General features: G+C 39.9%; 1 protein-coding gene across 3 annotated transcripts in view; it reads left to right on the top strand.

Annotated features, from left to right (window-relative positions):
• Window positions 1–25,648, top strand: part of VTI1B (vesicle transport through interaction with t-SNAREs 1B) — a 35,090-nt gene that overhangs the window by 2,519 nt on the left and 6,923 nt on the right. The window contains exons 2-5 of one of the 3 annotated variants that reach the window (XM_072761798.1): window positions 19,466–19,641; window positions 20,493–20,551; window positions 22,593–22,784; window positions 25,369–25,542. In XM_072761798.1, the coding sequence (XP_072617899.1) occupies window positions 19,605–19,641; window positions 20,493–20,551; window positions 22,593–22,784; window positions 25,369–25,542 (462 nt within the window). In that variant the 5' untranslated portion in view covers window positions 19,466–19,604. The remainder of the gene's footprint in view (window positions 1–19,465; window positions 19,642–20,492; window positions 20,552–22,592; window positions 22,785–25,368; window positions 25,543–25,648) is intronic. The other 2 variants (XM_026008451.2, XM_072761799.1) reach the window with 2 other exon arrangements.

Here is a 25,648-nt window from a genome sequence, read left to right as displayed (position 1 = left end):
CTTCATACACTTTCCAGAGCTTTAATTTCCATCATGAATTATTAGGTTCTGAATAATGTACATAACACAGCTCTTGGGTTTATGCTCTGTAATTGAACTCAATCAGTTTTCAATAAATACTTCAGAATTATATATCAGTCACTGTCTGGACCCTGAGGAGTTTCAAGAGTTCTTGCCTTAAATGGGACTAAATTTACAACAAAGTTTGTGATTGGTCCTAGATAGTTTTGAGACCATAAAGAAAAGGCTTACTTACGTGTTGGGAGAGGGAAGCTTTGCAGAAAGGAGAACTGAGTATAAGGGTTTGAATGGAAGTTTGCAAGACAGAGGGGAAATGGAAAAATGGAATAACAGAATAGAAAATTGAATACTCAGAACCATGACTGAAGTTTTAGGGTATGTATGGGAGAATAATAGATGAGTAAAGTGAGACACAGCCAGATTTTGATGGGACCTGTGTATCTCCTTAAGACATTTGAGCTTCTTACAAAGTACTTAATAAAAAGTACTCAACTAAAAGTTGTATTCATCTGTGAAATATATATATATATATTTTGAGATTTTATTTATTTATTCATGAAAGACACACACAGAGAGAGAGGCAGAGACACAGGCAGAGGGAGAAGCTGGCTCCATGCAGGGAGCCCAACATGGGACTCGATCCCGGGTCTCCAGGATCACACCCTGGGCTGAAGGCAGACGCTAAACCACTGAGCCACCCAGGGATTCCCTATCTGCGAAATATTTATTGAGTACCTATTCAGCATTCCCTGAGCTAGGCACAGAAATACAGTAGTCAAAGACACAGTCTTTGAGAAACTTCTCCCTGCAAAATGGGGATAAATCATAGTAATTATTTCATAAGGGTTTTTTGAGGATTAAATTAGTTAATATATGTAAAGCCCTTAGAATACTGTCTGACAAGAGCCATTAAGCCATTATCACTATTGTTTGGGAAATTGGATATTTTATTTAAATAAAACGTAAGAATATCAGCTCTGTATGAGCTATTTATCTTGCTCTACTTTTGCTTTTTTTCCTAGAGCACTTATCTTCTAACATACTAGACACTTTATGTATTTTTGATGTTTATAGTATATTATTTGTCCTTTCACTAGAACAGTGGTTTTCAAAGTGTAGTCCCTGAACCACTAGCATCAGCATCATATGGGAACTCTTTATTTTTTTTTTTATTTTTTTTTTAATTTTTTTTTTATTTATTTATGATAGGCACACAGTGAGAGAGAGAGAAGCAGAGACATAGGCAGAGGGAGAAGCAGGCTCCATGCACCGGGAGCCCGACGTGGGATTCGATCCCGGGTCTCCAGGATCGCGCCCCGGGCCAAAGGCAGGCGCCAAACCGCTGCGCCACCCAGGGATCCCTGGGAACTCTTTAGAAATGCAAATTATTGAACCCCATCCAAGGCTTACTGAATTATTAACTGTTTTAACAGTCTTTTTTCACATCCATACAGGGAGGTACACCTGAGTGGCTCGGTTGGGCTCCTGTCTTCCGGCTCAGGGTGTGATCCTAGTCCTGGGATCGAGTCCCACATTAGGTTCCCTGCGGGGAGCCTGCTTCTCCCTCTGCCTGTGTCTCTGCCTCTCTCTCTGTGTCTCTCACTAATAAATAAAATCTTAAAAAAAAAAAAAAAAAAAAAAGAGTTGCACACTTAACATCCATCCAGGGGATTTCTGATTCGTGTCAAGTTTGAAAGCAACTGAGCAAAAAATAAGCTCTGTGTTTTCTCCACATCTTTGTTAACACTTGTTATTTCTTGTTTTTTGATAATAGCCATTCTCTAACACGTATGAGGTAATATCTCATTGTGATTTGATTTGCATTTTCCTGATGATTATGATGGTGAGCACCTTTTCTTGTACTGTTGGCCGTCTGTATGTCTTCTTTAGAAGAATATCTGTACAGATCTTCCACCCATTTTTTAATCAGGTTGTTTGTGGGTTTTTTGCTCTTGAGTTATAGGAGTTGTTTATATAATTTGGATATTAATCCATTATCAGATATGTGATTTGGAAATATTTTCTTCCATTTGGTAAATTGCCTTTTTATTTTGTTGGTGTTTTCCTCTGCTCTGCAAAAGCTTTTTAGTTTGATATAGTCCCACTTGTTTATTTTTGCTTTTATTACCTTTTGATGTCAAATCCAAAAAATCACCAAGACTGATGTCTTTTTCTAGGAGTTCTATGGTTTCAGGTGTTAACAGCCAAGTCTTTGGTCCATTTTAAGTTAATTTTTGTATATGATAAAAGATAGTGGTTCATTTCCATTCTTTTGCATTTTTCTGTAAAGTTTTCCCAAAACCATTTATTGAAGAAATTGTCTTTTCTTGTCAGGTAATAGAAATATATATATATATTTGGTCTCTGTCCCTGGTTCCTGGCACAGATCTCCTAAAAATCCTTGTAATTTCCGGAGTAATTACTAGGATTGGAACGCTTGGGTGGCTCAGCATTTGGGCGTCTGCCTTTGGCTCTGGGTGTGATATCAGAGTCCCGAGAATCAAGAATCGAGTCCTACATCAGGCTCCCTACATGGAGCCTGCTTCTCCCTCTGCCTGTGTCTCTGCGCCACCCCCCCCCCCCCCCCGCCGTCTCTCATGAATAGATAAATAAAATCTTTTAAAAAAAAAAGGGGGGGGGGGGATCCCTGGGTGGCTCAGGAGTTTAGCACCTGCCTTTGGCCCAGGGTGTAATCCTGGACTCCTCAGGATCGAGTCCCACATCAGGCTGTCTGCATGGAGCCTGCCTGCTTCTCCCTCTGCCTGTATCTCTCTCTCTCTCTCTCTCTCTCTCTCTCTCTCTCTGTCTCTCATAAATAAAATCTTAAAAAAAAAAAGAACACTAGGAGCATCTTTTGTTCTAATGAGGTGACTCTGGATGGGGACTGATCACCAGAAAGACCAACCTGTGATTAGAAGCTTGGATTTTCGGGATCCCTGGGTGGCGCAGCGGTTTGGCGCCTGCCTTTGGCCCAGGGCGCGATCCTGGAGACCCGGGATCGAATCCCACGTCAGGCTCCCGGTGCATGGAGCCTGCTTCTCCCTCTGCCTGTGTCTCTGCCTCTCTCTCTCTCTCTGTGACTATCATAAAATAAATAAAAATTAAAAAAAAAATTATCTTAAGAAGCTTGGATTTTCAGCCCTACCCATTGTCTTCCAGAGAAGGAATAGGAGCTGAAAATGGAGTTACTAATTTTTTTTTAAGATTTTATTTATTCATGAGAGACACAGACAGGCAGACGCAGACCCCATGCAGGGAGCCCGATGTGCGACTTGATCCTGGGACTCAACCACTGAGCTGAAGGCAGACACTCAACCGCTGAACCACCCAGGCATTCCTGGAGTTACTAATTGATCATGCCTGTGTGAGGAAGTCTTCATAAAATCCCAGTAGTATATGGGGTTCAGAGAACTTCCAAATGGGTGAACATATCCATACCTGGAGGGTGATGCACCCCAACTCCACAGGAATTGAAGCTCCTGCACTCAGGACCCTCTCAGACATGGCACTGTGTACCTCTTTATCTGGTTGTTCATCTGTATTCTTTATCATAACCCCTAATAAGTTGGTAAATGTAAGTAAGCGTTTCCCTGAATTCTGTGAGCTTATCTAACAAGTTAATTGAACCTGAGGAGAAGGTCATGAGAACCTTCAATTTGTAGCCAAATTGGACAGAAGTTGTGGGTTACCTGGGGACCGGACCTACTACTTAACGATTGACATTTAAAGTGTATGTTTGGGAGGGGGGGGCAATCTGTAAGACTGAGCCCTTAACCTGGAATCTGATGGTATCTCCATGTAGATGGTGTCAGAATTGAGTTGATCTGTGGATACCCAGCTGGTGTTGCAGAGAATTGTTTGGTGTGGAGAAAAACCATACATTTGGTGACCAGAAATAAAGTGTTCTGTATGAGTAGTAAAGGAGACACAGGAGAAACACATAGGAAGACTGGGTTCTTCTCTATGTAAGAGAGAAAGGCATAGGAGAGGGAAAGACTGGGTTTTCCTGAGATAGTTCCCCATTATTTTCTTGATTTCTTTATTGTAAGTTAATTGACCATGTATATATATGTTTATTTCTGGGCTCTGTATTCTGTTCCATTGATTTTTGCATTTGTTTTTATGCCTGTACCATACTGTTTTGATTACTATAGCTTTGTAATATCAGGAAGCATGATGTTTACAGCTTTGTTCTAATTGGAGTCTTTTGTAGTTCCATTGATTGATTGTTCTATTTCTGTGACAAATACTATTGGAATTTTGATAGGGATTGCAGAGTCTATAGATTGCTTTGGGTAGTATGGACCTTTTAATAGTACTAATTTTTCCAATCTATTAGAATGGAATATCTTTCCACCTATTTATGTCTTCAGTTTCTTTCATCAATGTCTTGGAGTTTTCAGTGTACATGTCTTTTACTCTTTTTGTTGCAATTTTAAATGGCATTGTTTTCTTAATTTTTCCTTCTGATAGTTTATTGTATATACAAATGCAGTCAATTTTTGTATATTGATTTTGTATCCTGCAATTTTACTGAATTTGTTTACTAAATCTAACAATTTTTTTTGGTGGAGTCCTTAGGGTTTTCTGTGTATAGTATACCATCTGCAAATAATGACAGTATTTATGACTTCCTTTCCGATTTAGATGCCTTTCATTTATTTTTCTTGCTAATTGCTTGGCTAGGACTTCAATACTATGTTGAATAAAAACGATGAGAATGGGCATTCTTGTTTGTGATCATAGAGGAAAATCTTTGAGCTTTTCACCAATGAGTATGTTAGCTGTGGGCTTGTCACATATGGCCTTTATTTTGTTGAAGTATATTCCTTCTGTATCCAGTTTGTTGAGATTTTATATCATAAATGGATGTTGAATTTTGTCAAATGCTTTTTCTGCATTTATTGAGCTGATCACACAATTTTTACCTTTCATTTTGTTAATGAGATGTACCATCTTGATTTATGGATACTGAACCATCCTTGCATTCCTGGAGTAAATCCCCCTTGATCATGATGTATGATCCCTTAATGTATCATTGAATTTGATGTGATGATACTTTTTTAAAAAAAATTTATTTATTTATTCATGAGACACACACAGAGAGGCAGAGACATAGGCAGAGGAAGAAGCAGGCTCCCCATAGGGAGCCTGATGTGGAACTTGATCACTTGACCCCAGGATCACAACCTGAGCCACAGACGCTCAACCACTGAGTCACCCAGGCATCCCCTGATAATACTTTTGTTGAGGATTTTTGCATCTTTCTTCATCAGGGATATTGGCCTTTAGTTTTTGTGGTATCCTTTGTTGTTGTTGTTGTTGTTTTTAAAGATTTTATTTATTCATGAGAGACAGAGAGAGAGAGAGAGAGAGAGAGAGAGAGAGAGGCAGAGACAAAGGCAGAGGGATAAGCAGGCCCCACACAGGGAACCTGTGGGACTCGATCCTGGGACTCCGGGATCACGCCCTGGGCTGAAGGCAGGCACCAAACTGCTGAGCCACCCAGGGATCCCCTGTTTTTGTGGTATCCTTGTTTGGTTTTGATATTGCCATAATGCTGGCCTCATAAAAGTTTGAAAGTGTTCCCTTTTCTATCCTACGCTCTGTCTTTTGTCTGTTTTGTTTATTATGTGTTCTAAGCACCTAGAACAGTGCCTCTTACATACTAGGTGTTCCATAAATATATTTTGAATGATTGTGTAAGTACTGTGAATTGTTGGGGAGAAACTATTAATAATCTGATTGGGTGCTGAAACTGAGTATAATTGTATTTTTACTCTACAATGTTTCCTGCATTTTCGTCACTTAAAAAAAATTTTTTTTAAAGATTTTATTTATTTATTTATAGAGAGAGAGAGAGAGAGATTGAGGCAGAGACACAGGCAGAGGGAGAAGCAGGCTCCATGCAGGGAGCCTGACGTGGGATTCGATCCAGGGTCTCCAGGATCATGCCTTGGGCTGCAGGCGGTGCTAAACCGCTGTGCCACGGGGCTGCCCCTAAAATTTCTTTTAAAATATTTATTTATTTTAGGTAATGTGCATGCAGGGGGAGGGGCAGAGAAAGTCTTACACAGACTCTGCTGGCACACAGCCCAAGGTGGGGCTTGATCTCACAACGCCAAAGATCACCACCTGAGCTAAAACTGAGAATCGGTCACCCAACTGACTGTGCCACCTAAGTTCCCCTTCATCACCTTTAAAATGAGTATCTATACCTAGTAAAACAAAAGGGTAACAGACAAAATGTGTCCCTTTTTAGGAGGTTTGTATGGCAGTAATAGTCTGTTAAATATGTGATTAATTATTAATCCATTTAATATTATATTAAGCACATACAGTCATAATTTCCAGTTTTAGTTTTAGAGCGTCTGAAGAGGTCTCTCCAGATACCTCAGAATGCTGTAAATTATTATCTAAATAATATGGTAAGTGCCTATCATGTTCTAGTTTTGGTTTTGTAGTACCTGAAGGCAGCTGGAAAACGTATTAATGAGTGTTGTAAAATTATTGAAAAATTTCCATTTTAATTCACTCAAATTTCAGTGTATGTCTATGGAACCCCTTTATATTGGGAACCAGAAAAAAATCACTATGGATAATCATATGCACCAATTACCATTGACTGAAGAATTTTAATTTCTTTGACACTCCTCACATTTTTTTTGTGAATTTTGTTTATGCCCTAGTTCTCATCCACCTAAGGATTTACTTTTAAAAACAATGGTAGTGGGCAGCCTGGGTGGCTCAGCGGTTTAGTGCCGCCTTCACCCCAGGGCAGGCATGATCCTGGAAACCTGGGATCGAGTCCCACATTGGACTCCCTGCATGGAGCCTGCTTCTCCCTCTGCCTGTGTCTCTGCCTCTCTCTCTCTCTCTCTGTGTCTCTCATGAATAAATAAATAAAATCTTAAAAAGAAAAAAAACCAATGGTAGTTACTGTTTTTGAAACTCCTACTATGCCTATCATTTACTAAGTGCTTATTATGTATATTATCTCTCTTAACCTTTTCAGACAACCCTACAAGGTCAGTACTGTTCAGTTCTTTCCTTTCCTTACCTTTCCTTTCCTTTCCTTTCCTTTCCTTTCATTTCATTTCATTTCATTTCATTTCTTTTTTATAGGGGACGCCTAGTTGGCTCAGTGGTTGAGTACCTGCCTTGGGCTCGGGGCGTGATCCTGGAGTCCCAGTATAGAGTCCCAGGATTGAGTCCCATATTGGGCTCCCTGCAGGGAGCCTGCTTCTCTCTCTGCCTGTGTCTCTGCTTCTCTCTCTGTGTCTCTCATGAATAAATAAATAAAAATCCGTTAAAAAAATTCTTTTTTATAGATAAGGAAACAGGCTTAGAGAGATCTGATGCAAGCATTATCTTGTTTTATGGCTCTTCACTTTATTGTACTTTATTTTATTGTGCCTCTCAAATATTGCATCTTTTTTTTTTTTTTTTTTACAAGTTGAAGGTTTGTGGCAACCCTTGTTGCCAACCCTCAACCCAATGTTGAGCAGATTTATTAGCAACATTTTCCAACAGCATTTGGTCACTTCGTGTCTCTTCACATTCCCAATACCTCAAATGTAAATTAGGCCAAGTAATAACCTTACATTGGCCTCTTAGTGTTCAGATGAAAAGAAGCGGTGCATATCTCACTTTAAATCAAAAGCTTGAAAAAAAAAAAACAAAAAAAATAAATCAAAAGCTTGAAATGATCAAGCTTAGTGGGGAAGGCATACTGAAAGCTGAGATAGGCCAAAACCTAGGCTTCTTGACCAAAGATTAGGCAAGTTGTGATGCAAAGGGAAAAACTTTGAAGGAAATTAAAATTGCTGCTCCAGTGAACACACAAATGACAAGCAAGCAAACAGCTTTATTGCTGATATGGAGAAAGTTTTAGTGGTCTGAAAAGATCACACGAGCCACAACCTTATCTTAAGCCAAAGACTAATTTGGAGCAAGGCCCTAACTTCAGTTCTTTGAAGGCCGAAACTGGTGAGGAAGCTGCAGAAGAAGTCTGAAAGTATCAGGGGTTGTTTGATGAGCCTTAAGGAAAGAAGCTGTCTACATAACATCAAACTGCGAGGTGAAGCCCCAAGTGCTGATATAAAAGCTACAGCAAGTTATCCAGAAGATCCAGCTAAGATAATTAATGAAGGAAGCTGCACTAAACAACAGGTTTTCAGTGTAGATGAGATAGCCATCTAGGATTTTCATGGCTAGAGAGAAGTCAGTACCTGGCTTCAGAGTCTCAAAGGACAGGCTGATTCCCTTGTTAAGGATTAATGCAGACGGTGACTTTTAGTTGAAGCCATAGATAATGATTCCTCTGATGGATCTGAGCATAGTAAAATGAAAACCATCACGAAAGGATTCACCATTCTCAATGCCATTAAGAACATTCATGTTTCAAAGGAAGAGGTAAAAATATCAACTTTAATGGGAGTTTTGAAGAAGTTGATTTTGATCTTCATGGATGACTTTCAAAGGTTTGAGACTTCATGGAGGATGTAACTGCAGATGTGGTGGAAATGGCAAGAGAACTGGAATTAGAAGTGGAGCCGGGAGATGGGACTGAGTTACTGCAATCTCATGATAAAACTTTAACTGATGAGAGGCTGCTGCTTATGGATTGGCAAAGAAAGTGGTTTCTTGAGATGACATCTACTCCTGGTGAAGATGCCGTGAAGATTGTTGAAATGACAGCAAAGGGAAGCACCTGGGTTGCTCAGTTGGTTAAGCGTCTGCCTTCCACTGGGGTCATGATCCTAGGATCCTGAGATAGAGCCCCAAGTCAGCCTCCTTGCTCAGTGGGGAGCCTGCTTCTCTCTTTTCCTCTGCCCCCCCCACCCCACTCATGCACTCTGTTTCTCAAAGTCTTTTAAAAAATGACAGCAAAGAATTTAAAATATTGGGGATCCCTGGGTGGCGCAGCGGTTTGGCGCCTGCCTTTGGCCCAGGGCGCGATCCTGGAGACTCGGGGTCGAATCCCACGTCGGGCTCCCAGTGCATGGAGTCCCACTTCCTGCAGGGAGCCTTTGTCTACCTCTGCCTATGTCTTTGCCTCTCTCTCTGTGTCTCTCATGAACAAATAAATAAAATCCACCCCCCCCCCAAAAAAAAAGAAATTGTTTGTGAAAGGAAAAGCCCGTTGATGTAGCAAACTTCATTTCTATCTTTTTTTTCCCATTTTTATCTTGTTTTAAGAAATTGCCACAGGGTACCTGAGTGGCTCAGTGGTTGAGCATCTACCTTTGGCTCAGGTCGTGATCCCGGGGTCCTGGGATCGAGTCCTGCATTAGGCTCCCCACAGGGAGCCTGCTTCTCCCTCTACCTGTGTCAATGAAACTTCAGATGATAGAATTTCTCAGCTGTAAAGTATTTTCACAATTAAGGTATTAATCTTTAAATTAAGGCACATTTTTTAGACATAATGCTATCACATACTTAAAAGACTACAGTAGAGCTTTTTTTTTTTTAATTTTTTATTTATTTATGATAGTCACAGAGAGAGAGAGATTGGCAGAGACACAGGCAGAGGGAGAAGCAGGCTCCATGCACCAGGAGCCCGACGTGGGATTTGATCCCAGGTCTCCAGGATCGCACCCTGGGCCAAAGGCGGGCGCCAAACCGCTGCGCCACCCAGGGATCCCTACGGTAGAGCTTAAACATAACTTTTATATGCATAGAGAAACCAAAAACTAATTTGACTTGCTTTATTGTGTTACTCACTGTGGTAGTCTGGAACCAAACCCACAGTTTCTTCAGGGTATGCCTGTGCTTTTACAAAACTCCTTTTTTTTTTTTTTTTAAGATTTATTTATTTATTCATGAGAAACAGAGACAGAGATATAGATATATAGGCAGATATAGAGATATAGGCAGAGGGAGAAGCAGGCTCCTCACAGGGAGCCTGATGTGGGACTCGATCCCAGATCTCGGGATCACACCCTGAGCCAAAGGCAGATGCTCAACCGCTGAGCCACCCAGGCGGCCCAAAACTCCTGTATAGTATGAGATCAGTGGTGTACAAATAGAGGATGTAGGTCTTAGAAGTGCCACAGTGGGGCACCAAAAGCAAATTAACCACATGATCCTGGTGAAACTGAAGTTATTTCAGCTCTAATGGGTCAAGGTTAGTCATTCTTGGGTTGGTAAATCAAACCACCCATAAGGAAGAGAGGCTGCCCCTTAGTTGAACATTAAGGTAGGTTTTCTCTAGCTATTTCAAAGCTGACTTTTTCATGGTGCTGCCATCCAACCAGTTTATAACCAGTTAGTGTCAGAGTGAGTCATTTACATGTGACTGGTTTGAGAAGGCATATGGAATAGGGGGATAGTGTTTGAAATAGCTCACTCTTGTTTTTGGTGCCCATTCCACTCAGTGTCCAGTTCTGCAGTTTTGTAGTTAACTGTGGTGTTAACTCTAACTCCCTAAAAAATGAAAAAGTCTGACAGGTTTTACCTGTTGCTGAAGGCTGTTTATTCCCTGGGAGCACAAAAATACTCCTCAATGCTATAATGTACAGCAGCCTTGGATTGGAAATCAGGAGACTTGCATTCTAGAATTAGTGTCACCATTTGCTCCTCCTATGACCTTGGGGAAGGCAGTTTCTCCAGGCTCTAGTTTCCTCAACTGTAAAATGAGAAGGTTAGATTAGATGACCTCTGAGATCCATTTCCACTCTAACATTTATTGCTTTCACAATTCTGAGACTAAAGTATAAAGAAGCGCATCCTGGTACTTCCAGTTGGATAGATAGAGTTCAACCTCTTTTGAACCTTGAATTGTCGTCTATCTTCCTGGCTTAATCATCAGAAGGGAGAATTTCAGAGGCTTTTTTTTTTTTTTTTAAACTTTAGGATTCCATAAAGTATCTCATAATGTGGTGAAATTCTTAAAATTATTTTCAAAGGGAGCATATGTCTTTTAAAAGTATATGAACTGTATAGCACTCCTAAGAGAATGTCTTATAAAATTAGAGAATGGGACAGCCCCGGTGGCGCAGCGGTTTAGTGCCGCCTGCAGCCCGGGGTGTGATCCTAGAAACCTGGGATCGAGTCCCACATCGGGCTTCCTGCAGGGAGCCTGCTTCTCCCTCTGCCTGTGTCTCTGCCTCTCTCTTCGCTCTCTCTGAATGAATAAATAAATAAATCTTAAAAAAAAAATAAAGCTTTAAAAAAATAAAATAAAATTAGAGAATGGAGTATCCCAGATTCCAAATGACAATCATGGAGAGAAGTTAGTGAAAGGATCAAAATCCTGTGAGCTACCTCTTTGCCCTCCTACTCTTATCTGTGTACCCACTTTCTAGAGTTGGCCTCTTAAAAATGCAGATTTTCCTATCTCTTACAAAGGAAGAATAAAGAAGGAAGCTTTTTGACTAACTGTTGTAGATAAATCAGAGCTAAAAAGGGAATGCACTTATATGTAGAATAATTCTTCTTCCTGTCTGCCATGGATCAGAAGTGTGTTTGAGTTTGAAGATGTGCCTATTCAGAGGAGTGGTGACACTCAGCAGCAGCTTATTACAGAGTAATATGATACTTCTCCATGGAGGTAGCCATTCTTGATTGCAGATACAATTTCACTGCTGTGGCTGAAAGTACTACTCAGAGATAATGACAGCTGCTTTTGTGCTTACTTCAGTTACATCATGGATGGTCAAGATGCAGACCATTTGCCATGGCTGAACTTTCTCCTATTTAAAACAACAACAAACCCTTGGTTTTGTGAGCAGTGTAGTGAAAAATAGCTCATTGGGAGTGTCTTGTGTATATTAAGGGAATGTCACATAACAATGAAGGAAGTATAGTTAAAGGTACATTGTCGTTTGCAGGCAGTAGTAACATCTAAGGAACACTACTATGTTTAGAGTTCTAGAAGCTATGAAACTTAGAAAAAGTAGGGGCACCTGGGTGGCTCAGTTGGTTAAGCATCCACCTTCAGGTCAGGTCATAATCCCAGGGTCCTAGGATCAAGCCCCATGTCGGGCTCCCTGCTCAGCAGTCTGTTTCTCCCTCCTCCCCCTGCAGCTTCCCCTGCTTGTGTACTCTTGTGCTCTCTCTCTCTCAAATAAAATTTTTTTTAAAGATTTTATTTATTCATGAGAGACACAGAGAGAAAGAGGCAGAAACATAGACAGGGGGAAGCAGGCTCCATGCAAGGAGCCTGAAGTGGGACTCCATCCCAGAATTCTGGGATCATGCCCTGAGTTGAAGGTGGATGCTCAGCCGCTGAGCCACCCAAGCATCCTTCTCTCAAATTTTTTAAAAAATAAATTTTCCTGTTCTGGAGAAGCTTGATCTCCAGCTGCAAATATAGAATATATAGATGCGGAATGGTTTATGATCACTTAAAAAGCATCAGACAGCTGACATCATAGACACTGTTGTGATTAACAAAATGTAAATCCATATATAAAGCACTATAGTGGTGTTACATCTTATATGGGATTGGGTTTGAATGCTTAAGATGAAAACCAAGGTAAAGAAAATTAGCCAAGAAAATCTCAGGACAGCATATTGAATACCCATGTGCCATCCCTTCATAAGCCCAACTCAGCTGTTTTCTTTGGCATTGAATAAAATTGCTCTTTTTTTTTTCAGTTGATGAGGTGCTGACTTTTATTTAGGAGTCACAATGAATGAGAAATAATGCAGCTTTAAAAACCACGTCTGTATATACATGCCATGGTATGGATGAATTATGCTAAGTGAAATAAGGACATTATGCTTATCGAGGACATTATACTAAGTGAAATAAGCCAGACACAAAAGACAAATATGTTATTCCTCTTCTAGGAGATGCTAGACTAATGAAACTCATAGAAACAGAGAGTAAAATGGTGGTTATCAGAGTCTGGGGGAATAGGAAGTGGGGAATTAAGTGTTGATTTGGTATGGAGTTTCAGTTTGGGGTGGTGAAAAGGTTCTGGAGGTGGGGTAGAGTGATGTTTGCACAGCAGTGTGAATGTACTTACAGCTCCTTAGCCATATACTTAAAAGTTGACAAAATGGTAAATTTTGTTAAATAAATATTACCAAAAAAAAAAAAAAAAGACTATCCCCAGATTGTAAAAGTAATTCCAGGGCAGCCCGGGTGGCTCAGCGGTTTGGCGCCACCTTCCGTCCAGGTCCTGATCCTGGATACCAGGGATCAGGTCCCACGTCGGGCTCCCTGCATGGAGCCTGCTTCTCCCTCTGCCTCTGTCTCTGCCTCTCTCTCTCTCTGTGTCTCTCATGAATGAATAAAATCTTAAAAAAGTAATTCTAAAAGGTAAACTCAAACAGTGTAAGCAGTGGTAACCTTTTGGTCATAAATAGATTACATGTAGAGTTTCAGGGAGAATATCCATTTGGACACATTTTTAGAAATCAAACTCATATGTAGGGCTAATTTTTGCTTGTTACATATGAAGGAATGACCTGCCTCCTGTTTTATAGCTAAGGAAGGAGGTCAGGTCCCAAAGTGATGAAGAATTATTTATCCAAGCTTACATGTTTGAGTTAACGCCAAGGAAAAGTCCCTTTCTCACCAGCTGTTCCCTTTTTACACAGATATTTACCAGGTGGTATCAATGCCAGTACTTCATCATTTTTGCCATGTCTGAGTACCATTTTTACTGTTACTTGTTTTCTTTAAATAAGCATTTCTTATAAAATACATTTACTTAATATATAAAGTTATTTTTTAAAAGATTTTATTTATCTGAGAAACAGAAAGTGAGAGCTCGAAGGGATGGGAAGGGACAGAGGAAGAGGGAGAAGCAGACTCCCCACTGAGCAGGGAGGCTTGATCCAGGACCCCAGGATCACGAGCTGAGCTGAAGGCAGACGCTTAACCGACTGAGCCACCCAGGCACCCCCATAAAGTTATTTTATTTTTTTTTAAGATTATTTATTTATTTATGAGAGATAGAGACAGACAGACGAGGGAGAAGCGAGGGAGAAGCAGGCTCCATGCAATGAGCCCATTGTGGGACTGGATCCCGGGTCTCCAGGATCATGCCTTGGGCTGAGGTCTCCAGGATCGTGCCTTGGGCTGAAGGCAGCACTAAACCACTGAGCCACCTGGGCTGCCCTCATAAAGTTACTTTAAAAGGAAATTTTATATAACCACTTTAAGTGGAAAATCTTTTTTTAGTTTGAAGTATTTGAGCATTTATGTAAATTTCAATTCTTCACATATTGCTACTTAGTTTAATTTTTTAAAAATTATTTTTATTTTGGCTTTTTTTTTTAAGATTTTATTTATTTATTCATGAGAGACACAGAAAGAGGAGAGAGGCAGAGACACAGGCAGAGGGAGAAGCAGGATCCATGCAGGGAGCCCGATGTGGGACTCAATCCCGGGTCTCCAGGACCACGCTCTGGGCTGAAGGTCGTGCTAAACTGCTGAGCCACCCAGGCTGCCCTATTTTGGCTTTTTTATGTACAGTTAACTTAACAATGTTGTATCAGTTTCAGGTATGCAATATAATGATTCCACGATTCTATATATTATTCAGTGCTTATCAAGAGAAGGGTGCTTCTTGGGCAGCCCCGGTGGCGCAGCGGTTTAGCGCCGCCTGCAGCCCGGGGTTTGATCCTGGGGACCCTGGATCGAGTCCCACATCATGCTCCCTGCATGGAGCCTGCTTCTCCCTCTGCCTGTGCCTCTGCCTCTCTCTCTCTGTGTCTCTATGAATAAATAAATAAAATCATTAAAAAAAAAAAAGTGTGCTTCTTAAACCCCTTTATCTCACCCATTCTCCCATCTATCTCTCTAGCAGCTGTCAGTTTGTTCTTTGTATTTTAAGATTCTGTTTTTTTGTCTCTTTTAATTTTGTTCATTGTTTCTTAAATTCCAAAATATGAGTACAGTATTTGTCTTTCATTTTTTGACTTATTTCACTTAATAATATACCCTCTCAATCCATCTGTGTTGTCACAAATGGTAAGGTCTCATTCTTTTTCTTTTTTTATGGATGAATAATACCGTTTTATATTTACATACACACACACCCCACATCTTAATCTGTTTATAGGTGGACACTTGGGTTGCTTCCATATCTTGGTTATTGTAAAAAATATTGCAGTAAACATAGGGGTGCGTTATATCTTTTCAAATTAGTATTTTTGTTTTCTTTGGGTAAATACCCACTAGTGGAATTACTGGATCATATGGTGATTCTATTTTTAATTTTTTGAGGAACCTCTATACTGCGTCAGCTTGCATTCCCACCAACAGTGCATGAGGGTTCCTTTTTCTCCACATTCTCACCAACACTTGTCATTTCTTGTGTTTTTGATTTTAGCCATTCTGACAGATATAAAGTGACATCTCATTGTGGTTTTGATTTGCATTTCCCTGATGATTAGTGATGTTGAGCATCTTTTTATGTGTCTGTTGGCCATCTGTAGGTCTTCTTTGGAAAAAAATGCTTATTCAGGTCCCTTGTCCATTAATTGGATTATTTGGCTTTTTGGTGTTTAATTTTCTAAGTTCTTTATAAAGTGGGTATTAACCCCTTACTAAAGATATCATTTGCAAATCTCTTCTCTCATCAGTAGATTGCCTTTTTGTTTTGTTAATGGTTTACTTTACTATATAAAGGCTTTTTCTTTTGCTGTAGTCCCAATGATTTCATTTTGCTTTTGTTTCTCTTGCCTGAGGAAATGTATCTAGAAAAATGTTTCTATGACTGATGTAAAAGAAATTGCTGCTTGTGTTTTCTTCTAGGAGTTTCATGGTTTCAGGTCTCACATTTAGGCTCTTAATTCATTAAAAAAGGGGTCCAATTTCACACATAGCTGTCTAGTTTTCCCAGCTCCATTTGTTGAAGAGATTGTTTTTTTTCCCATTATATATTCTTGCCTCCTTGTTGTAGATTAATTGATCATATAAGCCTGGGTTTATTTCAGGCCTCTCTATACTGTTCCATTGATTTCTGTCTCTATTTTTGTGCCAGTACCATCCTATTTAATTACTATAGCTTTGTAGTTTATCTTAAAATCTGGGATTGTGATACCTACAGCTTTGTTGTTCTTTCTCAAGATTGCTTTGGCTATTCAGGGTCTTTTGTGGTTCCACACAGATTTTAGTATTATTCTAGTTCTGTGAAAAATGCTCTTGGTATTTTGATAGGGATTGCATTAAATCTGTAGATTGTTTTAGTAGTATGGATATTTTAACAATATTCTTTCAATCCATGAGTACGGAATATCTTTCCATTTGTTTATGTCATTCAGTTTCTTTTATCAGTGTTTAATAGTTGTCAGAATATAGGTCCTTCAGCTTGTTAAGTTTATTCCTAGGTATTTTATTATTTTTGGTGTGATTGTAAATGGGATTTTTTAAAAAGATGTTTTATTTATTTATTCATGAGACAGAGGCAGAGACACAGGCAGAAGGAGAAGCAGGCTCCATGCAGGGAGCCCGACGTGGGAGTCAATCCTGGGTCTCCAGGATCAGGCCTCGGGTTGAAGGCGGCGCTAAACCGCTGAGCTACCTGGGCTGCCCGGGATTTTTTTTCTTTATTTCTCTTTTTGCTACTTCATTATTAGTGTACAGAAATGCAACAAATTTCTGTATATTAATTTTGTATCTTATGACTTTACTGAATTCATTTATTCTGGTAGTTTTTTGGTGGAGTCGTTAGGGTTTTCTGTACATAGAATCGTGTCATATGCAAACAGAATGTATTACTTCTTCCCTCCCAGTTTGAATGCCTTTTATTTCATTTTGTCTGATTGTTGCCATGAAGACTTCCAGTACTATGTTGAATAAAAGTGGTGAGAGTGACGTCTTTTTTTTTGTTTCCAGTCTTAGAGGAAAAGCTCCCGGTTTTTCACCATTGAGTACAATATTAACTGTGGGTTTTTTATATACGGCCTTTATTATGGTGGTGAGGTATTTTCTCTCTAAACCTACTTTGTTGAGAGTTTTTATCATGAACAGATGTTGCACTTTGTCAAATGCTTTTTCTGCATCTACCAAGGTGATCATGTGGGTTTTTATCCTTTCTCTTATGGATGTAATATATAACGTTGATTTATTTGCAAATACTGAACCATCCTTGAATCCCCGGAATAAATCCCACTTGATTATGGTGAATGACTTTTTTAATATGTTGTTAAATTTGGTTTGCTAGTACTTTGTTGAGGATGTTTACATTTATGTTCATCAGGGATATTAGCCTATAGTTTTCTTTTTGTGGTGTCTTTATCTGGTTTTGATATCAGGATAGTGCTGGGTTAGAATGAATTTAGAAGTTTTCCCTCCTTTTCTTTCTTTTTTTTCTTTTTTGAATGGTTTATTAGGTAGTTAGGTTGAATTCACCTGTGAAGCTCTCTGGTCCGGGACTTCTGTTTGTTGGGGAGTTTGTTGATTACTGAGTCAGTTTCTTTGCTGTTAATCAGTCTGTTCAAATTTTCTATTTTGTCCTGTTTCAGTTTTGGTAATTTATATGTTTCTAGGAATTTATCCCCATCTAGATTTTCCGGTTTGTTGGTATATAGTTTTTCATAATTCCCATAATTGTATTTCCATGGTGTTGGTTATTTCTCCTCTTCTCATTTATGATCTAGTCCTTTCTCTTTTTTTTTTTCTTAAGTCTGACTAGAGGTTTATCAGTTTTATTGGTTTTTGTTTCTATATCATTTATTTCTGCTCTAATCTTAATTATTCCTTCCTTCTGCTGGTTTTAGGTATTGTTTATTCTTTTCCTAGCTCCTTTGGGTGTAAGGCACTCTGTTGTTTTGGGGTTTTGTTTTGGTTTCACCTCTTTAAATAATATTTTTATTATTTCCTTCCTTCTACTGGCTTTGGGCTTTTGTTCTTTCCTTGGCTCCTTTAGGTGTCATGTTAGGTTATTTCTTTGAGAGTTTTCTTGTTTCTTGAGGTAGGCCTATATAGCCATCCCCAAAATTTTGGACAATTGTATTTCATTGGTCTCCATGTATTTTTAATAACGGTATATAGTCAACATACAGTGTTATATTAGTTTCAGGTATACAATGTAGTGATTCAGCAATTCTGTGTTACTCAGTGCTCATCATGATTATTGTACTCTTCATCCCCTTCACCTGTTTTACCCAGCCCCTCTCTTTCCTCTCCACTGGAAACAACCAGTTTGTTCTCTGTATTTAAGCATCTTTTTTTTTTTTCCTCCACTTGTTTTTGTTTCTTAAATTCCACATGAGTGAATCATACTATTATGGTATTAGTCTTTCTCCAACTTATTTCACTTAGCATTATACCCTCTAGATCCATCCATATTGTTGCAAATGGTAAGATTTCATTCTTTTTTATTGCTGAGTAATATTCCTCTGTGTGTATATGTGAGAGAGAGAGAGAGAGAGAGAGAGAATCTTATCCATTCATCTGGGATGGACACGTGGTTGCTTCCATATGTCTAGCTAGTGTAAATAATGCTGCAGTAAACATAGGGGTGCATATATCTTTTTGAATTAGTGTTTCTGGCATGCCTGGGTAGCTCAGCAGTTGACCGTCTACCTTTGGCTCAGGGTGTAATCCTGGAGTCCCGGGATCGGGTCTCACGTCGGGCTCCCTGCATGGAGCCTGCTTCTCCTCTGCCTATGTCTCTGCCTCTTTCTCACTCTCTGTGTCTCTCATGAATAAATGAATAATGTATTTTTAAAAAAAGAATTAGTGTTTCTGTTTTGTTTGGGCAAATAGTAGTGGATTTACTGGATTGTAGGGGAGTTCTATTTAAAAAATTTTGAAGAACCTCCATACTGTTTTCCACAGTGACCACCAGTTTGCATTCCTACCAACAGTGAATGAGGGTCCCTTTTTCTCCACATCCTTACCAGCACTCGTGTCTCCATGTATTTTTTGATGTCCTCTTTGATTTCTTGGTTGACCCATTCATTGTTTAGTAGTGTATTATTTAGTCTCCATATATTTGTGTTCTTTCCAGTTTCTGCGATTGATTTCTAGTATGCATGACATAATTTTAACTTAATGAGATTTGCTTTGTGTCCTAGTAAGGGATCTGTGCACTTTAAAGGAATGTGTATTGCACTCTTCTTGGATGGAATGATATATATATATATAGATAGATAGATAGATAGATAGATAGAGATATAGTTTTTTTTTTTTAAGATTTTCTTTATTCATGAGAGACAGAGAGGCAGAGAGAGAAGCAGGCCTCCTACAGGGAGCCCAACGTGGGACTTGATCCCAGGACCCCGGATCATGCCCTGAGCTGAAGGCAGACGCTCAACTGCTGAGCCGTCTAGGTGTCCCTGGAATGATATATATATATATGTGTGTGTGTGTGTGCGCGTATGTGTGTGTGTTCAATGGAAAATCTTTCAAACCTATCTAAATGATCAAAAAAAATGTAGTGAAGGCAAAACAATGCTATTTTAGTTAAATGTTACTGCTTGGCAGCTGAAGCCTATTTTATTTTTGTTAAAAGAAGAAATTAATAATTTTTAGGCATTCAAGATACCAGCACCAAAGTGACAAGATGCAAAGGATTGAAGCAGAATTGAAAGGGGAATGACTTTCTCACTGTGTGAGTCATTGGTATTTACATCATTTTACATATCACCACCAGTGGGTATGGCCAAGAAATATGTACCCATACCCTGCACTCCCTGCAAGTAGAGTAGGTGAGTTTTGAATTTGTTTTGCAGAAGAAAAGCAGTGGTAGGGTTAATATAGAGAAGTGTTTTTCAGTGGAGATAAAAGTGGAGACAAGATTTCAGAGAATCAGTATTGTTAAACCTTGTTGATGAAGGTGCACCTAATCCCTCTAGGGGAAAATTGGTTGACAGTGGTTAATTAATTAATTAATTAATTTTTAAGATTTATTCATGAGAGACAGAGAAAGAGAGGCAGAGACACAGGCAGAGCGAGAAGCAGGCCCCATGCAGGGAGCCAGACGTGGGACTCGATCCTGGGACTCCAGGATCACCCCTAGGCTGAAGGCAGGCGCTAAACTGCTGAGCCACCCCGGGATCCCCAACAGTGATTAATTTAGACCTGTAATGTTTCTTAGTAGGATAATATTGACCTTTGGGGCCAGATAATTGTCAGCACGAGTGTCCCAAGCATGGATATTTTTGTTACTTGGGCACTAAAATGCCATTCATAATACCCATCCTCTTCCCTCCCCCATTATTGTGATAACAAGTCCCATACATTTCTAAATGTTTTTTTAGGGGTGCCTGGATGGCTCAGTAGGTTATGCATCAACTCTTGATTTTGGCTCAGGTCATGATCTCAGGATTGTGAGATGCAGCCCCTCCCTCTCCTGTCCCCTCCCCTATGCCAGCTTACCTGTGCACTTGCTCTCTCTCTCAAAAAATAAGTAAAAATTTTTAAAAAGTAATTTTTAGAGATAATTAAGTACTACTAATCCCATCGGGAGGGTTGGGCAGTGTATTCTAAGCAGAGGGAATGATCTCTACAAATATATGAAAACAGGACTGAGCATTTGAAACTTCTCTATCTTTTCCAGAAGAGAAGAAGAAGCTGATCAGAGATTTTGACGAAAAGCAACAGGAAGCAAATGAAACGGTGAGGAGGAGGAGCATGTCCTTACTTAAACCTGGAGTTAGTCATTTCCAAAAGTAATGCTTATTGATCACAGATTAACTGTTCCTGTCTTTGATCTTGGTTTTGATTATTTTTTTATTAAATGAGGCCAATTGATGGGGTGAGTGGTAAAGGGGGTTTGACAAACACAAATGGATAAAGCTTGGATACTCTCTTAAAATGAGTCTTTGATATAATACATTCCTGATATGAGTAGTAAGGGCATTCTCAAACCTTTACCTGGGTGATCTTTTCTTTTATTTTACTTTATTTAAAAATTTTTTTTTTTAATTTTTATTTATTTATGATAGTCACACACACACACAGAGGCAGAGACATAGGCAGAGGGAGAAGCAGGCTCCATGCACCGGGAGCCCGACGTGGGATTCGATCCCGGGTCTCCAGGATCGCGCCCTGGGCCAAAGACAGGTGCTAAACTGCTGCGCCACCCAGGGATCCCTATTTTAAAATTTTTTTTTAAATTTATTCATGAGAGACAGAGAGAGAGAGAGAGAGGCAGAGACAGGCAGAGGGAGAAGCAGGCTCTATGTAGGGAGCCCAATGTGGGACCCGATCCTGGGAATGCAGGATCACACCCTGGGCCGAAGGCAGGGGCCAAACCACTGAGCCACCCAGGGAATCTCCCTGGGTGGTCTTTTAAAATTTCATTAGGGGCACATAGGTGGCTCATTCGGTTAAGAGTCAGACTCTTGGTTTTGGCCAGGATCATGATCTCGTGGGTCATGGGATTGGGCTGCATCGGGCTCTGCACTCATTGGGGAGTCTGCTTAAAGATTCTTTCCATCTGCCTACCCCCCATTTCTCTTGCACGCATGCACACACACACTCTCTAAAATGAATAAATAAATCATGTTTAAAAATAAAATTTGGGGCATCTGGGTGGCTTAGTTAAGCATCTGCTTTGGCTCTGGTCATGATCTCAGGGTCCTGGGATCGATCCCCAGTGGGCTTGTGCTGGGCATGGAGCCTGCCTAGGATTCTCTCTTCCTCCTTCTGCCCCTCGCCTGCATTCTTTCTATCTCAATAATAAAAAAAACTGGCCATTAAGATCAATTTTTCTTCTTTGTTAAACTTAGTATAAAAAAAAATGTATCTCAGAAGTGCTTGTAGCCACATTCCCTTATGTTTTAAAAGAGATTAGCGAAATTAACCAATCCCAACTCTGGTCATCCCAGGCAGATGAAAATAATTTATGGCCTCTTGGGAACATGTCTGGGTGTTACATTTTACTTACCCAATAAAATGGAAATCTGATTGGGACCCTGGATTATCTAGGACATGGAGACAAACAATTGATTTTCAGAAGAAAGAGGAAGGGGAATAACCCTGATGCCAGACCCTTACCATTTTTAGTACAGTAGACCTCAAAGTGCTTCATGATAGCACTTGAACCATAACAAACTAAAAATTTGGTATACTGAAAAGGATATTTGAAGATTTGTGTAATCTTGAGCAGATTTCTTCAATTTTTATATATGAATTAGAAGTAGTATTTCCTACCTTATTGAGGACAGGAAAGATTAAGTTATTAAATAATGTATAAGATGTTTAATAAGAAATAAAGTACTTGTTAGTTTTTTCACTCATTTATCACATACTTTCTGAATGCCTGTTCTATATGGACTAGGCACTGCCAGGCACTCAGAGAAAGGAGGTGAACATGAAATGCCTGGGTGGCTCAATGGTTGAGCATCTGCCTTTGGCTCAGGTCGTGATCCTGGGGTCCTGGTCTCAAGTCCCACATCAGGCTCCCTGCAGGAAGCCTGCTTCTCCTTCTGCATATGTCTATGCCTCTCTCTGTGTGTCTCTCATGAATAAATAAGTAAAATATTAAAAAAAAAAAAAATAAAGGAGGTAAACATGTTGCATGTGGTCCCTGCCCCTCCCCTCGTGGAACATATGGTCGAGTACTTACTCGGATTTGTCTATGGTTTGATTAGTCAAAACTAGCATATGCCCAGATGAGAGCAGCCCATCTACTCACTACTTTCTGCCTTCCTAGCTGGCAGAGATGGAAGAGGAACTACGTTATGCACCTCTATCTTTCCGTAACCCTATGATGTCTAAGCTTCGAACCTACCGGAAGGACCTTGCCAAACTCCATCGGGAAGTGAGAAGCACACCTTTGACAGCCACACCTGGAGGCCGAGGAGACATGAAATATGGTTCATATGCTGTAGAAAATGAACATATGGTAAGTTTCAGCTGTTTTTTTTTTTTCCCTTAATGGCCTGTGGGCACAAAAATTAGCCATATTGTAGAGTTTGTTACCAGTCAGTAGTAGACTCTTGTTCTTTACACTGTATCCTGTTTCCTGCATCCAATTCCCCTTCTCCTCTTGGGGTAACCAGCTCTATTGTATTTAATACAGATCTTTCCAAACCATGCTTCGATTTCTTTGTATCTGTTATAAAACAGTGCTAGGTACTCAGTAGAGGAATACAAGTGTTATCTATTCTTAATTGTATCTGGACTTTGTATTCCGACCTATTGATCTGGGTTTTCATGTATACTCAAAAAATTCAGTTAGGCTTTTTAATTTATCCAAAGTTTGTTACAAATTAACCCAGGCTTTCCTTTACATTTATATCCAGATGACCCAACATCCAGAGACATAGTAGAGAAGGGAGGATCCTTCTCAGGAGGGGACTAACGGGCTTTTACTCAATTATAATGGAAAGTAAGCCAGATTACCTTTCTAGACTCTAGCATTCTGATTTATAAAATTAGACCGACAGAATTGAAAACCTATATACTGAAATGAGAAGCTGGATAAAGAATACAAGTTCACAAAAATAAAATGTAATGTGTTGCATTTGGGATTATACTCCACTGTACAAAGTAGAAATGGTCTGGCAAATAGCCAGTAAGTAGCATGGGAGAGAAATGGACAGGGACCCACAGGTATAGACTGTATGTATGTAGAAAGGTCAATAGCGTAGTGTTAAACAGTCCTGTTTCATGATACATCCTGATTATGGTTCAAAGACATTCAGATGATACTGGCCTGACATTGCTGATGTCAGAACTGGAGAGAATGATACAAACTTTCAAAAGTCACTTCTGAAGGGAGACTGGGAAAAGGCAAACAGGTGAAGCTTGTTAAAGTGAGATGAGAGGTATTAAGTGAGTTTGGGCATTTGTTACCAGAAATCAACAACAGAAAAAACAAAACAGGAGATAAAGCCAAACAATAGTTTGCTTTAAAATTACTAGTTTCAGGGGTACCTAGGTGGCTCAGTCAGTTAAGCATCTGCCTTCGGCTCAGATCATGATCCCAGGGTCCTGGAATCGAACCCCGTGCATTGGGCTCCCTGCTGAGCTTTTCCCTCTCCTCTGCTTGTGCACTCTCTTGCTATCTCTATCTCTCTTAAATAATTTTTTTTTAAATTACTAGTTTCAAAAGTTATAAAGATGATTTAGATACACATACCACCACCTTCAGTGGCATTATTGTTCTGAACTGGGGTTGATTTATGTGATCTTATGTCTTTGCCTGCTCTTCGGTCTGATCAGTTAAAAATCCCCCATTTTTTTTTTTTAAGCCATACTCCTTTTTCTTTTTTTTTTTTTTTTAAGATTTATTTATTTATGATAGAGAGAGAGAGAGAGAGAGAGGCAGAGACACAGGCGAAGGGAGAAGCAGGCTCCATGCAGGGAGCCCAATGTGGGACCCGATCCCGGGACTCCAGGATCGTGCCCTGGGCCAAAGGCAGGCACCAAACTGCTGAGCCACTCAGGGATCCCCCATATTCCTGCTTCTCTTAAGCTAAAGTAATTGGGATTCATTTCAGTGTCATTGAAGTGGTTCCATCATCCACTAGTGTGTAGGTCATTTCTTAGCTGGAAACCCAGTAGTTTGGTTTCTTGATGGTGGTGTGTAGTGCTAGTATACTGTCACGTAGCTTAGTCATAGGCCCTGTGAACCAACCCTTTTCTGAATGTGTAAGTGCTTTGAATAGTGAAGAACTTAGCTGTACCCACTAGTCAGTGGTTAATTCTGGCTGACAGAGTCTACCTCTGTCATCGTGCCTTCTGTGTTTGGGATTATAGGTGGAGTAAAACTTTGGTAGGGATTTAGAAAATTAGGGCACTTGGGAAATTAGGGCAGCTTACGTGGCCCTAGATACCTCCTTCCCTGAGAGTAGTCACCAGTGTGGCAACTTCAGAGTTTTTGTTTCAATTGGCTTGAGGTGAAATTCTTTTTGGGTTTCCAAGACTGTAGCCACTTAAGTGTTTTCCAAAATGAGATTAGTGTCTCAGACTTCTAAGTGATTTCTGTTCGTACTGCAAATGAATAGCTTATTCATGATCCCTTAATCCTCAGTACCAATCAAGAGGAAATCTTCAGTGAATTAATCTATTTCTAGGCCATGGAGTTTAGTTGTTTGGTTTGTTACCCCGTCAAAAGTTGCAGGCTATATGCATATTTAGGTAGCTCCTGTACCCCAAATCTGGGCCACTGCCTCTCAGAAGTTATTAGTCCAGAAAGCACATGAAATCACTTCAAATTCATCATGAACACAAGGAAAATGCCTTAATGTTTTTTAATTCCTTTCTTGCCTCACATAAGTATAATAAACAGTGACGTGATGGTATGTGATCTTATATTGGATTCTAATAATCTTATAGTTGATTAGCATCTTTGGTTGTCTTAAAAGTATTGAAAATTACTGCACGTGCTATATCCATTCTTACATCAGAATGGCCACAGGGAATGTGCAGCAGTGAATTCATAACAGAAGAGGTCTAACATTTCCCTTCCATGTACCTGTCAGAACCGGCTGCAATCTCAAAGGGCATTGCTTCTGCAAGGCACTGATAGCCTGAACCGTGCCACCCAGAGTATTGAGCGTTCTCATCGGATTGCCACAGAGACTGACCAGATTGGCTCAGAAATCATAGAAGAGCTGGGGGAACAACGTGACCAGTTGGAACGTACTAAAAGTAGGGTAAGTCTGAGTGGATGGGGGAAAGTGGGTGGGCCCCTTATATTCTACAGTTACAGATGGGAGTTCTGAATTCAGCGTTAGGACCCTTTAGGTGTTTACACTTTTC

The sequence above is a fragment of the Vulpes vulpes genome, chromosome 6, assembly GCF_048418805.1.
Source record: "Vulpes vulpes isolate BD-2025 chromosome 6, VulVul3, whole genome shotgun sequence".
NCBI lineage: Eukaryota > Metazoa > Chordata > Mammalia > Carnivora > Canidae > Vulpes > Vulpes vulpes.
Note: the sequence above shows the minus strand (reverse complement) of the source record. Positions and strands in the feature narration are given on the sequence as shown.